The following is a 13,953-nucleotide window of genomic DNA, read 5'->3' on the forward strand; positions in this document are numbered from 1 at the left end:
CTAAATTGTCACTGGAACAATGCAGTGTAATTCCGCCTGAATTTGTGTTGTTTTCCCCAACAAATCTTTTCCACAGATCCATAACGGCCCACCGCATGAATCCAACTTCGGCTACGCCTATGCAAAAAGAATGTTAGATGTTCATAACAGGTAGGATAATCAGGTTTACACGACTGTTGACTTCATAACTGTGACTGGACTAGAGGACAATGACTTTGCACCATTGCAGATTTCTTGGCAGAGCTCATAAGGTTGCAGTTCAATATCAGAAGTATATTTCACATTGTCTGAGCCAAGCCCTACTGATATCCTATCAAAGACAATTTGTGCCTGCAGGTTTTGAGGGTTAGATAAGTTTTTTTCAGCCAGCTTTCTGCAATTTGCAATTGCCAACTAATTTTCTTCATTACTAATCAATGATTGCTCAGTGGGGACTATACACTGTTACATTGTCTAATAAACTGCACTGGTGTTGCACAGGGCCTATTTCGAGCAGCATGGACACTGCTACACTGCGGTGATCCCCACAAATGTGTTTGGTCCCCATGACAACTACAGTATTGAAGATGGTCATGTGGTGCCAGGCCTAATTCACAAAACGTACATTGCCAAAAGTAAGTTACATCTTTTTTTTTGTAGGTAAAAAAGGATGCACGGGTTTAGCACTTCTCTTGCACTGAAATTCATGTTGTTGTTGTTTTTACAGCAACATTTCCACAAAGCAGTACCGTCCACTTTTAGCTTGCCATGATTTGGGATAATAGTTTTGATCTGTTAACTCTGGGCGAGAGGCGGGGTACGCCCTGAACTGGTCACCAGCCAATCGCAGGGCACATACAGCAAGTACAGAAATTAAATTGTGTTATAAAAAAATGAAATGACACAGGTAAAAATATTGAACACATGAAGAAAGGGAGGCGCAAAAAGGCATGGAAATGCCTAAAATCTCTCAATAATCAAACACTAATCCGACGGCCCCTTGTCAGTGCAAATGAATATCAGCTGGTTCAGTCCCAATTGATGGCCTACACAAAGGTGTCATTGCCAAGGTGTGAGTCAAGACACATCTCATGATGGTTAAGAACAGAAAGCTGTCTCAAGACCATCGCAAACTAATTGTTGCAAAACATAACGATGGCATTGGTTACAGCAGTGATTTCCAACCTTCATGGAGCGAAGGTACATATTTTACAATTGAAAAATCTAGCATAAATAGATGAACAAAGATACATTATTTATTGTAAATATAATTTTTTTGAGCAATTAAGTAAAATTTTAATATTTCTCACAGCACACCTGAAGAGTGCTCATGCCATACTAATGTTCCATGGCACACTGGTTGGGAATCACTGGGTTACAGGCGCATATCTAAGCTTCTGAACGTTCCAGTGAGCACGGTTGGGGCCATAATACGAAAGTGGAAAGCCAATCATACCACCATAAATTTGCCTCGATCAGGTCCTCCTCTAAGATTTCCGACAGAGGAGTGCAAAGAATAATCAAAAGAGTTGTCCAAGAGCCAAGGACCACCTGTGGGGAGCTTCAAAGACCTGGAAGTAGCAGGTACTGTTGTCACAAGGAAAACAGTGAGTAATGTACTCCGCCCCTATGGCCTGTATGCACGCTCACCACGCAAGACCCCATAGCTGAGAAAAAAGCTCATTTAAAGTTTGCTGAACAACATTTTGACAAGCCAGTTAAATACTAGGAGAATATAGTTTGCTCAGATGAGAGCAAAATTGTAGTTTGGATGCCGTAATGCACACCACATTTGGAGGAGAAATGGCACTACTGTCATGGGTGTGTGTTATGGTTGTTGTCTTCCCCCTGCCTTGTACACACCTGCTCCTGAGAGCATCTTCCCCACCTGTGCCTCGTTTACCCTAATTACCCTATGCATTTAATCTTGTGTCTCATTCTTTCAGGTTGCCAGTTCGTTATACCTTGTTGTCACGTTCCAGCAATCCTTTTTTCCACGTCACTGACTCATAGTAAGCCTAGTGTACTGACTCCTCCCCGTTTATTAAACTACTCTTTTTTAAACTGTCCATTGAATTTGAGTCGTGCATTTTGGGTCCTGTCCTTTGTTCCGACCATGACAACTCCACATCACCCTAAAAATACCATACCAACAGTGAAGTTTGGAGGAGGGAACATGATGGTGTGGGGCTGCTTTTCAGCAAATGGTACTGGTAAACTTCACATTATTGAAGGAAGGATGAATGGGTAAATGTACCGAGATATTCTTGACAAAAATCTGCTGCCATCTACGAGGAAGATTAAAATAAAACGAGGGTTGACATTTCAGCAAAATAATGATCCAAAACATACTGCCAAGGAAACTCTCAATTGCTTTCAAAGAAAACAAATAAATCTGCTAGAATGGCCCAGCCAATCACCTGACTCCTGATTGAATCCAATCGAAAATCTATGGAAAGAACTGAAACTTTAGGTCCATATAAGAAGCCCACGGAACCTTCAAGATTTGAAGACTTCTTGTGTGGAGGAATGGGTCAAATTCACAACAGAGCAATGCAGCTAGTTTCTCCATACAGGAGACTTCTTGAAGCTGTCATTGCAAACAAAGGCTTTTGTACAAAGTATTAAATTCCAGTTGGCGTGTTCAATACTTTTTCCCTGTGTCATTTCACATTATTACACACAATGTAGTTTCTGATTTTATTTGTTTTACTTTCTTTGTATGTATGGATAACTTGGGTTGTTCCCAACATCTGGTGAAATTTTCACGTCAATAGCATCTTTGGAAATATATTCGAGAAAAATGGTGTTAAATATTTCAGCCGCTGTATAGACAAACAACCATTCACACTCATATTCACAGCTACGGGCAATTAAGAGTCTTCAATTAACCTACGATACATGTTTTTGGGATGTGGGAGGAAACCGGATTACCCGGAGAAAACCCACACAGGCACAGGGCGAGCACACAAACTCTACACAGGCGGGGCCGAGATTTGAGGCAATTTGAACCCAGGTCCTCAGAACTGTGAAGCGGATGTGCTAACCAGTTGACCACCATGCCGCCACTTTCGCAAATATACTTCTGAGAAAATCTAAATGCACATTGTTGTTTAACTACTGCCATACAGTCACTACTAGTTTTTCAGCAAATTTTGTCATAATGTGACTGAGTAAAAACTTTCAGACTTATTAGTAGACTGCCAGTAACGTCCTATAAGAATTTTGCAATCCTTATGCCCTGTTAAATCAAATTTGTGTGTCATTGTAAGGTTCATTCATAAGATCATTTTAGTTGTGATTTTTCTGTAGCCCTACGATTGGTCAGCGACCAATCCAGGGTCTACACGACTTCTCGCCCTAAGTCTCTTGGGATAGTTGGGATCACCTGCAGGCCAAATGAGGACAGGCGGTATAGAAAATGGATACATGGATGTTCTCTGGCCATGAAAATTCATCAGCTTTTGGACATTTTAAGTTTCATCTTCAGTACAGTGAACTCCAGTTTATCACAGGAGGTACTTAATAACACTTTTTTTGTAATTTTACCCCTCCTACACCCTTTAAACACACAAACTCATTAAAACACACATCCTTTGCTCCTGTTATCACAGACTCGTAAAACATCACTTTGAGGGAATGAAATGAAGACTTGCTCGCAGGTCTCCAAATTAGAGGAACCGTGTGCTTGCTTCAAGCTATTTGTCAAATCCTAGTTGTTTACAGTAAAAGTGACACAAAACAAAAAATAATTAAGCATTGTATATTTAAAACAAATGTTCATCCCAACCATATAAAGTCCACCACCAGAATCCTAATATATCATGCGAAACGCCATAAAAAGGCTAACGCAATTTAGCATCCGTTACTGCAACTACACTGAAGGCGGGCAACTCTTAAATTCAGTTGGTCTTTTGTGTGAGGAGTGTGTTTCTAGACCTGGTCCATCCGAAAGTGCCTTGAGATAACTTCAGTTGTGATTTGATGCTATATAAACAAAATTCAGAGCCACCTGTATACTGTAGACCTATAAAAAATTATCACTTCAAAATCCGCGAAATAGCGGGGGTGCAAAAGATGAACTGCAATATAATGGGAGTTCACTGCGCAGAGTATCCATACCTACATACCCACTGGACTCTTACAAACTAGATTTGTCCCATACATTCTTTTAAATTAAAAAGGGTTTATGAAAAGGAAATGAAAGGATTTTCCCTCTAATTTACCATTTCTAACCTTTGTAAAGAATAATAGTTTATTAAGTAAAAATTTTGTATATATATACATTCCAAGGTTCTGTCTGTTTGTAATCAACTCATAGACACTGAACTCTTTGTTAAACATGCAATTTTGTAGTCACGGAAAACCATAAAACCATTATTTTTATTATTGCTTGGCCACGGCAGGATACATCCAGAGTATGTTCTACATTCCTTTTGATGGTAAGGCCCCAAATATTGATTTCACTTATATTTAGTTGATTTATGAGTTTCATATACAACCCCAATTCCAATGAAGTTGGGACGTTGTTAAGCAGAATACAATGATTTGCAAATCATGTTCGACCAAAATTTAATTGAATACACTACAAAGACAAGATATTTAATGTTCAAACTGATAAACTTTGTTTTTAGCAAATAATCATTAAATTGGAATTTTATGGGTGCAACACGTTCCAAAAAAGCTGGGACAGGGTCATGTTTACCACTGTGTTACATCACCTTTTCTTTTAACAACATTCAATAAACGTTTGGGAACTGAGGACACTAATTATTGAAGCTTTGTAGGTGGAATTCCCTCCCATTCTTGCTAGATGTATAGCTTCTCTGTTGTCGCATTTTACGCTTCATAATGCGCCACACATTTTCAATGGGAGAGAAGTCTGGACTGCAGGCAGGCCAGTCAAGTACACACATTCTTTTACTACGAAGCCACGCTGTTGTAACACGTGCAGAATGCGGTTCGGCATTGTCTTGCTGAAATAAGCAGGGGCGTCCATGAAAAAGACGTTGCTTGGATAGCAGCATATGTTTCTCCAAAACCTGTATGTACCTTTCAGCATTAACGGTGCCTTCACAGATTTGTAAGTTACCCGTGCCATTGGCACTAACACAGCCCCATACCATCACAGATGCTAGCTTTTGAACTTTGTGTCCATAACAGTCCAGATGGTTCTTTTCCTCTTTGGCCTGGAGGACACAACGTCCACAATTTCCAAAAACAATGTGAAATGTGGACTCGTCGGACCACAGAACACTTTTCCACTTTGCATCAGTCCATATTCGATGAGCTTGGGCCCAGAGAAGCCGGCGCAGTTTCTGGGTGTTGTTGATAAATGGCTTTTGCTTTGCATAGTAGACTTCCAAGTTGCACTTATGGATGTAGCGCCAAACTGTATTTACTGACATTGGTTTTCTTAAGTGTTCCTAAGCCCATATACTTTATACATTGATGTCGGTTTTTGATGCAGTGCCGCCTGAGGGATCGAAGGTCACGGGCATTCAATGTTGGTTTTCAGCCTTGCTGCTTACATGCAGTAATTTCTCCAGACTCTCTGAACCTTTTGATGATGATATGGACCGTAGATGATGAAATCCCTAAATTCCTTGCAATTGTACATTGAGGAACATTGTCCTTAAACTGTTCGACTATTTTCTCACGCACTTGTTCACAAAGAGGTGAACCTCGCCCCATCTTTGCTTGTGAATGACTGAGCAATTCAGGGAAGCTCCTTTTATGCCCAACCATGGCACCCACCTGTTCCCAATTAGCCTGTTCAACTGTGGGATGTTCTAAACAGGTGTTTGATGAGCATTCCTCAACTTTTTTGCCACCTGTCCCAGCTTTTTTGGAGTGTGAAGGCAGCCATAAAATTCAAAGTTAATAATTTGCTAAAAACAATAGTTTATCAGTTTGAACATTAAATATTACATTGTAAATGTATTCAATTAAATATCGGTTGAACATGATTTGCAAGTAATTGTATTCTGTTTTTATTTATGTTTAACACAACGTCCCAACTTCATTGGAATTGGGGTTGTAGGAGAGTGTAAGTTGAATTCTTTTTACATGGTTTCCTCTTGAGGAACAGCCATGCCTCATGACACAAAAAAAGAAATGCATTGGGAATTCACAAAAACTTTAAAAGGCAAAAACCTGTTGACTGGATGTTCCTGATGTTGCAATTGTTTACAAACCAACCGATGATTCGGATGAGAAAAGCGAACTTCAGGTGTGAAAGCACCCTCAGTTTTACTTATGATTATGATCTCGTTTTCACAAGTCCCAGTAAGCTGTAGGCTCTTTTGATTTATGTGATATACTGTATACATTCGAAATAGACTTATTTAGGCCATTTTACCACAAATTAAAACCATTCTTAAGGGTTTCAAAGGTTTCTGACATGCAATGTTCAAAATACCTAAATGATCAAGAATTACATCACTCTTTTTAACACCCCTACAATTTAGTTTAGTACATCTGTTGCCAGGGACTGATCCATGCAAACAGGTGTTTGTGTACTTAACAATATGTATCTACACTGTTGTTATGATGGTTAGAGGAGGGGAAGCCCTTGGTGGTCTGGGGCTCTGGCACTCCCAAAAGGCAGTTCATTTACTCTTTGGATTTGGCTCGTCTCTTCCTCTGGGTTTTGAGGGAATATCCAGAGGTTGACCCCATCATCCTTTCTGGTAAGTCCTAATGCATGTACTATGCAGTTAAACAGGAGAACTCAGAACATCTGAAATTGAATTGTTTTGTCTGTTGACTTAAGTTGGTGAGGAAGATGAAGTATCAATCAAAGAAGCAGCAGACACAGTTGTGCAAGCATTGGATTTTAAAGGTGAAGTGGTTGTATCCTAAAATACATGCAAAGGTACTGTAACTGATGTCATAGCACATTTTTAAGTCTGCAACAGGTATCTGTACATCAGGGATGTCAGACTCCGTAGGTCGGGGGCCCTATTAAGCCTAATTTAATGTCAAAGGGGCAGGACCACAAAAATCTTACCATAAGTTTTTCCATTTGTTTGAATGCAAAAAAAAAAATCAAATACATTACAAATCTTGTTTTAATCATTTTACAAACCATCCTCAGATTTCTTTGGAATATTTTGTTTGAGTTTGTCATTTACAATGTGTGCATAATAACTGATGACAGTGATTGTATTTTAAGTCACAGGTATTTGGAACTGTAAAATACTGCATTATAACCATTCCTTTTTTTACAGGAGCATAATTCTCAGTTATCTTTAGTTGGAACACGAAAACAACGTTGCACACATCTTTGACGAGTAAAATCACAAAATTGCAATGCTAGATCCGTACAGCTAACATTTAACCTTTTAGTATTTTTAGTTTAATCTATGAAAAAACAAAAGAATCCTGAACTATTGGTATTAAAGTTTCCTTATATATTTTTCAGGGTTTTTTTTCCAGTGCTGTCACATTTTGCTTCTGTGTGTTAGTAATGTCATCGTTAACCCTACTGCTAACTGCAAGCTCGCTCTGTCGTAAGCATAATGATTTTTTTTTTTTTTTTTTTTTTTTTTTGGGGGGTGGGAAGACCATTTCACTGTTGTGAAAGCACGTTAAAAGAAATTTCGCATTTCATACACAATATTTTAGTGTTAAAGTTGATGTGTGTAAATTGAGTAATTATGTTTGCAATACCCCTTTTGTTTTAGTGCTACTGAAAAAATAATTACCCTGATGCTTCTACAATAAGGCCATTACGTGAAATCTATAAATGTACTAGTCTGTCATGAACGGCTGGAGACTGGACCCAAGAGCAGGTGGAGGCTGAGAGGTTGTGATTAACAGTTTCTTGAAAAAGGGAAATGTAGATGGTCCTTGAGGTGCGCTATTTGGTTGTGCAGGCGGTGACGAGGGCAGGCGGCTGGCTTGGCGGCGTGGCGGTAGGAATTCACTTGGCGAGGAAAACGGAGGGAACACCAAGGACAAGGAGACACACGGAGGTCAGAAAGGAGACGAGGAATTGTGTAGCTTACGTGGAGACTGGGGAGCTGTTGTACCGCTGGAGAAGCTGCAATACTGTGGCAAGGATTTCCGGGATCAGGCAGGCATAAATGCAGGTGGTAACGAGGGCTGATTGGTGACAAGTGCGCGGCCCAGGAAGGTGCTGGAAAGAGAGTGGAGGGGAGAGAGCGAGAGGGCACAAAGCGCCACCCAGGCTCCAACAGTAGAACTGCAGGGCAGCTCATGACAGTAGCCCCCTCTCAACAGAAACCTCCCGGCATCCTGCCTGGCTTCCCCGGGTGAGCCGCATAAATGTCAGAAAGAAAGGAGTCGTTGAGGATCAGTTTCCAGAAAATCCAGGAACGCTCCTCCGTACCATACCCCTCCCAGTCTACCATGTACTGATAACCCTTCCCCCTGGGCCTCACATCGAGAATGCGCAAACCCGTGAAGGCCAGATGGTTGTCGATAACACCGGGGGGGGGGGGGGGGGGGGGGGGGGGGGGTGTACGGACAGAGTGGGTACGGCTGGAGGGCTCAGAGCGCAGGTGGAGACAGGCTTGAGCAATGACACGTGGTAGGTTGGATGCATTTTTAGAGACTGGGGGAGTTGAAGTTGAACAGACGTGGGATTGATTATTTTAATGATGGGAAACGGACCGATAAAGCACGAGTGAGTTTGCGGGATTCTGTTTGGAGCGGGAGGTTACGGGCAGAAAGCCAAACGGACTGACCCACCTTGTACTGAGGTGCAGGGGAATAACAAAGGTCCACGAGCTGTTTATTCCTCTCTGCAGATCGGAACAAGGCCGCCCTGACGTCCTTCCACACTGACTGGACCCTTTTCAGATGATCCCTCACCGCGGGAACCGCTACCCCATGCTCCTGTTCCTTAAATAATGGAGATTGGAAACCGTAGCAGGCCATGAACGGAAACATACCGGTGGCAAAGCCGGTGAGGGAGTTGTGGGTGTATTCAGTCCATGGCAGAAATGAGCTCCAGGAGGTGGGGTTGCGTGCGACAACGCAGCGAAGGGCTGATTCTAGAGATTGATTTGCCCGCTCCGTCTGGCCGTTGGTCTGTGGATGGTACCCAGAGGACAAGCCTGCTGCTGTGCTCACCTCTTTGCAGAATTATTTCCAAACCAGGGAGGAGAACTGGGGACCTCGGTCCGAGACAATGTCGATGGGGTTACCGTGGAGTTTGAAGACATGATGAACAAGGAGGTTAGTAGTTTCAAAAGCAGTGGGTAGTTTGGAAAGGGGTATGTAATGGACATATTTCGAAAATCGATCGACAACACTAAGAATGATAGTGTTCCATTCAGAAGGAGGCAGGCCGGTGATGAAATCTAAAGCGATGTTGGACCATGGGTGGCTCGGGATGGGTTAAATTTGGGAGGCTGCACCGACGAAGCGAGGATAGTCTCGGGTTCTGCAGGGCTGGAGGGGGGTGAGTATATGCGGGAGAGGGCGTCAGGTTTGCTCTTGCGGGATCCAGGTCGGAAGGAGATGCTGAAATTGAATCGGCTTAGGAACAGGGCGCAGGGAGCTTGTCAGGGGTTAAGGCGTTTAGCGGAACGCAGGTAGGAAAGGTTGTTGTGATCAGTCCAGATGATAAATGTTACTTCCGTCCCCTCCAACCAGTGCCTCCACTCTTCCAATGCCCATACGATGGCTAACAGCTCTCTTTTGCCAATGTCCTAATTCCTCTCGGCAGGGGACAGGCGACGGGGAAAAAATGCACAGGGATAGTGATGAAGTTTCTGGGACGTGGGGTCCCGCTGCAAGAGGACGGCCCCTGCCCCAGTGTCCGAGGCGTCAACCTCCACCACGAATTGGAGAGAGGCGTCAGGGTGACGAAAGATGGGAGCACTGGTGAACAGGGTTTTGAGTTGGCTGAAAGCTTGGGATGCTGCCGGGGTCCACTGAAAGGGAGAACTGGTGGATGTGAGGGGAATTGCGACCTTGCTGTAACTGCGGATGAAGCAGTGGTAGAAGTTGGCGAATCCGAGCAAACTGAGTTCTTTCCAGGTGGTGGGAATGGGCCAGTCAATGATTGCTTGGATCTTTGCAAGGTCTGGTTGCAACTGTCCTTTGGCAATGATGTAGCCTAAAAAATGTACGGCAGAGAGGTGGAATTCGCATTTTTTGGGTTTGACATACACGAGGTTTTCAAGGAGGCACTGGAGGACTTCGTGTACATGACTGCGGTGTTCTTCAGGGGCGAAAGAGAAAATGAGAATGTCGTCCAAGTACACAAAAAGAAACCGTTTTTTTATGTCACGAAGACTGTCATTGATGAAGGATTGGAAGGCTGTGGGGGCGTTGGTTAATCCAAACGGCATGACCACGTATTCAAAGTGTCCGAGAGGGGTATTGAAAGCAGTTTTCCATTCATCCTCCTCCCAGATACGGATGAGGTGGTAGGCATTTCGTAGGTCCAATTTGGTGAATATCTGAGTGTCACAGAGGGGTCAATGAGGGGTGGTGATGATTTATTTTTAACGGTGATGTCATTGAGTCCACAGCAGTCTATGTAGGGGCGGACAGTGGTATCTTTTTTCCTCAACAAAGAAGAAGCCAGCCCCAACTGGAGATGAGGAAGGTTGAATGAGTCCAGAAGCCAGAGAGTCACGAATATAGTCCTCCACTGCTTTTTTTCTAAGGGCGGGAAAGGTTGAAGAGGCGGCTGTAGGGAAAAGGGGCCCACGGTAGAAGAATAATTGCACAGTCGTAAGCACAGTGGGGGGTAGAGAAACGGCCAGGTCTTAATTGAACACCGGAGAGAGATCATGATATTCTTTGGGGACACAGGAGAGGTCAACTGGTGTGGCAGATGGTGGTGGTTTACAAAAGGGCGGTATAGCAGAGAGCAGGTAGTTTTGAGTGGCAGTGAGTTATCTATCCGGTGATAGATAAGTGCGTCCAGTCTATGGTGGGGTTATGTTTTCTGAGACAGGGAATTCCGAGGTCTAATGGGGTCTCAGGGAATGTGATAACAAAAAGATGTTCTCACGGTGATTTCTGGAAATAAGCAAGGTGAATGGCACTGTTTGGTGGGTGACAGGGGAGATAACTCGCCCATCCAGGGCTGTGACTTTCTTGGGAGATGTGAGTGGTTGGAGAGGGAGTTGGAGATGATGTGCTAATCCTTCATGAATAAAGTTATCATCTGCACCGGAATCAATAAGAGCCATTATGGGTGTGTTGTGAGCGGAACCTAGAATGCAAGTAGAGACGGTCATACGGGAGGGATATCTAGAGGAAATGGTGGTTTGGCTCACCGCGGCGCTCTCGGTACGTGGCGAGCCTGGTCTTTTGGGTCGCAAGGGGGAAGTTACAATGAAATGACCTGATTGACCGCAATAAATGCACAGCCGCTAAATGACACGACGCTGACGTTCCAGGGGATCTATTCGGGTGTTACCAGTGTGTATGGGTGCATCAGGTGCAGTGGGGGGTGACGATGGGGCAGTCGGAGGTGCAGAATGCGGATGAGATGCTGATGGCGGCGGTGCTCACGGTGGGAGTGATCTTACACACTCGGACCCTCTCTCTCGTAGTCTGTTATCTCGGCGGATGGTGAGTGTGATAAGATCCTCGAGAAATGAGGGCTCGTCCCAAGCAGCAAGTTCATCTTTAAGTTGCTCCGAAAGGCCATTAAGAAAAATTCCCCTCAGCACAGCGTCATCTCATGAGCAAGTATCCTAAATTCGATGGGAGTATGCAGCTACGGAACAAGCGCCCTGAGTGAGCGTAAGGAGACGACGGGTGGCTTCTCTGCCCTGAATGGGTTGATCGAATAGTTCAGCAGAAAACAAATCGCATGACTGGAGTACCGGGGAGGACTTGTGCCATAATGCGGTGGACCATTTGGCTGCTTTGCCGCGGAGGAGGTTAGTGACAAATGCAACCTTGGATTGTTCGGTGGGATAACTGTACGGGTGAAGATTGAAAACTCGTGAGCAATTAATAAGGAACTGCCTACATGCACCAAGGTCCCTGGAGTAGGGGTCGGACGGGGGGGACATGAGGTTCTTTGTACGAGATGCGGGGTGGCTCTGAGGCTGCGGGCTCGTTAGGAGTACTTACAGGAAGAAGGTAGAATTGTATTTTCGAAGACAGGAGGGAGACTTGAGTGAGGGAGTGTATGGATTCCATAATTTCTTGAAGCGTTTTGTCGTGGTGTCCTATGTGGGCGCCTCGAAGGGTGAGTGCATCTTTTTTAGCGCCTCCGGGGCTGCTGGGTCCATGGCTGGCCAGAGTAGTCTGTCATGAACGGATGAAGACTGGACCCAAGAGAAGGCGGAGGCTGAGAGGTTGTGATGAACAGTTTATTGAAAAAGGGAAATGTAGATGGTCCTTGAAGTGCGCTGGCGGGTTGTGGAGGCAGGGAATGCGTGGCAGGAATTCACTTGGCGAGAAACACGGAGGAAACACTGAGGACAAGGAGAGACACGGAGGTCAGAAAGGAGACAAGGAATTGTGTAGCTTACGTGGATACTGGGGAGCCGTTGTACCGCTGGAGAAGCTGCAATACTGTGGCAAGGATTTCCGGGATCAGGCCGGGCTTAAATACAGGTGGTAACGAGGGCCGATTGGTGACAGGTGCTGGAAAGAGGGAGGAGAGAGAGCGAGAGAGCGCTACCCAGGCTCCAACAGGAGAACTGCAGGGCAGCTTATGACACTAGCCTTGCTTTTGAAATATCTTTTTAAGTACTCTTCAACAAATAAATACTGAGTTACACTGTATGGACAAATGTTTTGTAACACCTGACCATTAAACCTCCATCCATCATTCCATTTTTTGAGCCGCTTCTCCTCACTAGGGTCGCGGGCGTGCTGGAGCCTATCCCAGCTATCATCGGGCAGGAGGTGAAGGGGAAGGTGAACCCATGAACTGGTTGCCAGCCAATCGCGGGGCACATATAAACAAACAACCATTTGCACTCACATTCACACCTACGGGCAATTTAGAGTTGTCAATTACCTACCATCCATGTTTTTTGGGATGTGGGAGGAAACCGGCGTGCCCGGAGAAAACCCACGCAGGCACAGGGAGAACATGCAAACTCCACACAGGCGGGGCCGGGGATTGAACCCCTGGTCCTCAGAACTGTGAGATAGATGCTCTAACCAGTCGGCCACTGTGCCGCCACCATTAAACCTACACAAACTAAAAATATAAAACAGAGTTGGTCACACTTTTGCAACTTAAGAGTAACAACTGTCCTGTAAAAGTCTCGGTGGAAATTCCATACTGAATAGCTTTAGAGATCAAAGGTCATTAGTGTTAATGTCAAGGTTATTTGCAGCCTAGTGAAGTTTTTACAGACCAAGCTCCTCTGTTTCTTCCACCAAGATACTATTTCATAAAACGTGTTTATTTCTTTTATACCAGAATAATCGCAAACGTACAGATTTTCTGTGATTTCCTTGACCATCACTCTGCAGTATGATAACAGTAAATCAGACGGGCAGTTTAAAAAGACAGCCAGTAATGCAAAGCTGTGCAGTTATCTACCAGAATTCCGCTTCACACCCTTCAAACAAGGTGGGACTATTAGATACTCTTGTCTATATATATATATATATTTATTTATTTTTTCAAAGGCTGCCTGTTGACGTTTATACTCTTACAGCTCTCAAGGAAACCTGTGAATGGTTTGTTGCAAACTATGACACAGCTCGCAAGTGAAAACAGTCAAGTGTGGACAAAAACATCCAGGTCTACAATCTGTTACTTTGGTGGGATGGAGACCAGAGGTGATGGTGCTTGCCCAGCTGCAGATAAGGTGCCCAGAAGAATTTTACAAAGTCCATGAATTTCTTTCCCAAGTGTGCAACATCATGCTGTGAAGATCAGATCACCTATTCTGAGGAGTTCACTACCACATTTACATAATAAAAGGACCTGGTCAACTAAAATCTATTAATTGGCTATGTGCATAAATGTTTTATACTTGGAAAGTGTGACATCTGACTCAAACA

General features: G+C 43.9%; 1 protein-coding gene across 5 annotated transcripts in view; it reads left to right on the forward strand.

Annotated features, from left to right (window-relative positions):
• The window catches only part of LOC133480461 (GDP-L-fucose synthase-like), a 29,391-nt gene extending 15,497 nt beyond the window's left edge, over positions 1-13,894 (forward strand). For 3 of the 5 annotated variants that reach the window (XM_061778515.1, XM_061778514.1, XM_061778519.1), the window contains 6 exons: positions 77-150; positions 481-614; positions 6,540-6,671; positions 6,755-6,834; positions 13,417-13,516; positions 13,605-13,894. In XM_061778515.1, coding sequence (XP_061634499.1) covers positions 77-150; positions 481-614; positions 6,540-6,671; positions 6,755-6,834; positions 13,417-13,516; positions 13,605-13,660 — 576 coding nt within the window. In that variant the 3' untranslated portion in view covers positions 13,661-13,894. Of the gene's footprint in view, positions 1-76; positions 151-480; positions 615-1,925; positions 6,511-6,539; positions 6,672-6,754; positions 6,835-13,416; positions 13,517-13,604 lie in introns of those variants that run through there. The other 2 variants (XM_061778518.1, XM_061778517.1) reach the window with 2 other exon arrangements.
• The last annotated feature ends 59 nt before the right edge of the window (positions 13,895-13,953 follow it).

Source organism: Phyllopteryx taeniolatus, chromosome 7 (assembly GCF_024500385.1).
Source record: "Phyllopteryx taeniolatus isolate TA_2022b chromosome 7, UOR_Ptae_1.2, whole genome shotgun sequence".
Taxonomy (NCBI): domain Eukaryota; kingdom Metazoa; phylum Chordata; class Actinopteri; order Syngnathiformes; family Syngnathidae; genus Phyllopteryx; species Phyllopteryx taeniolatus.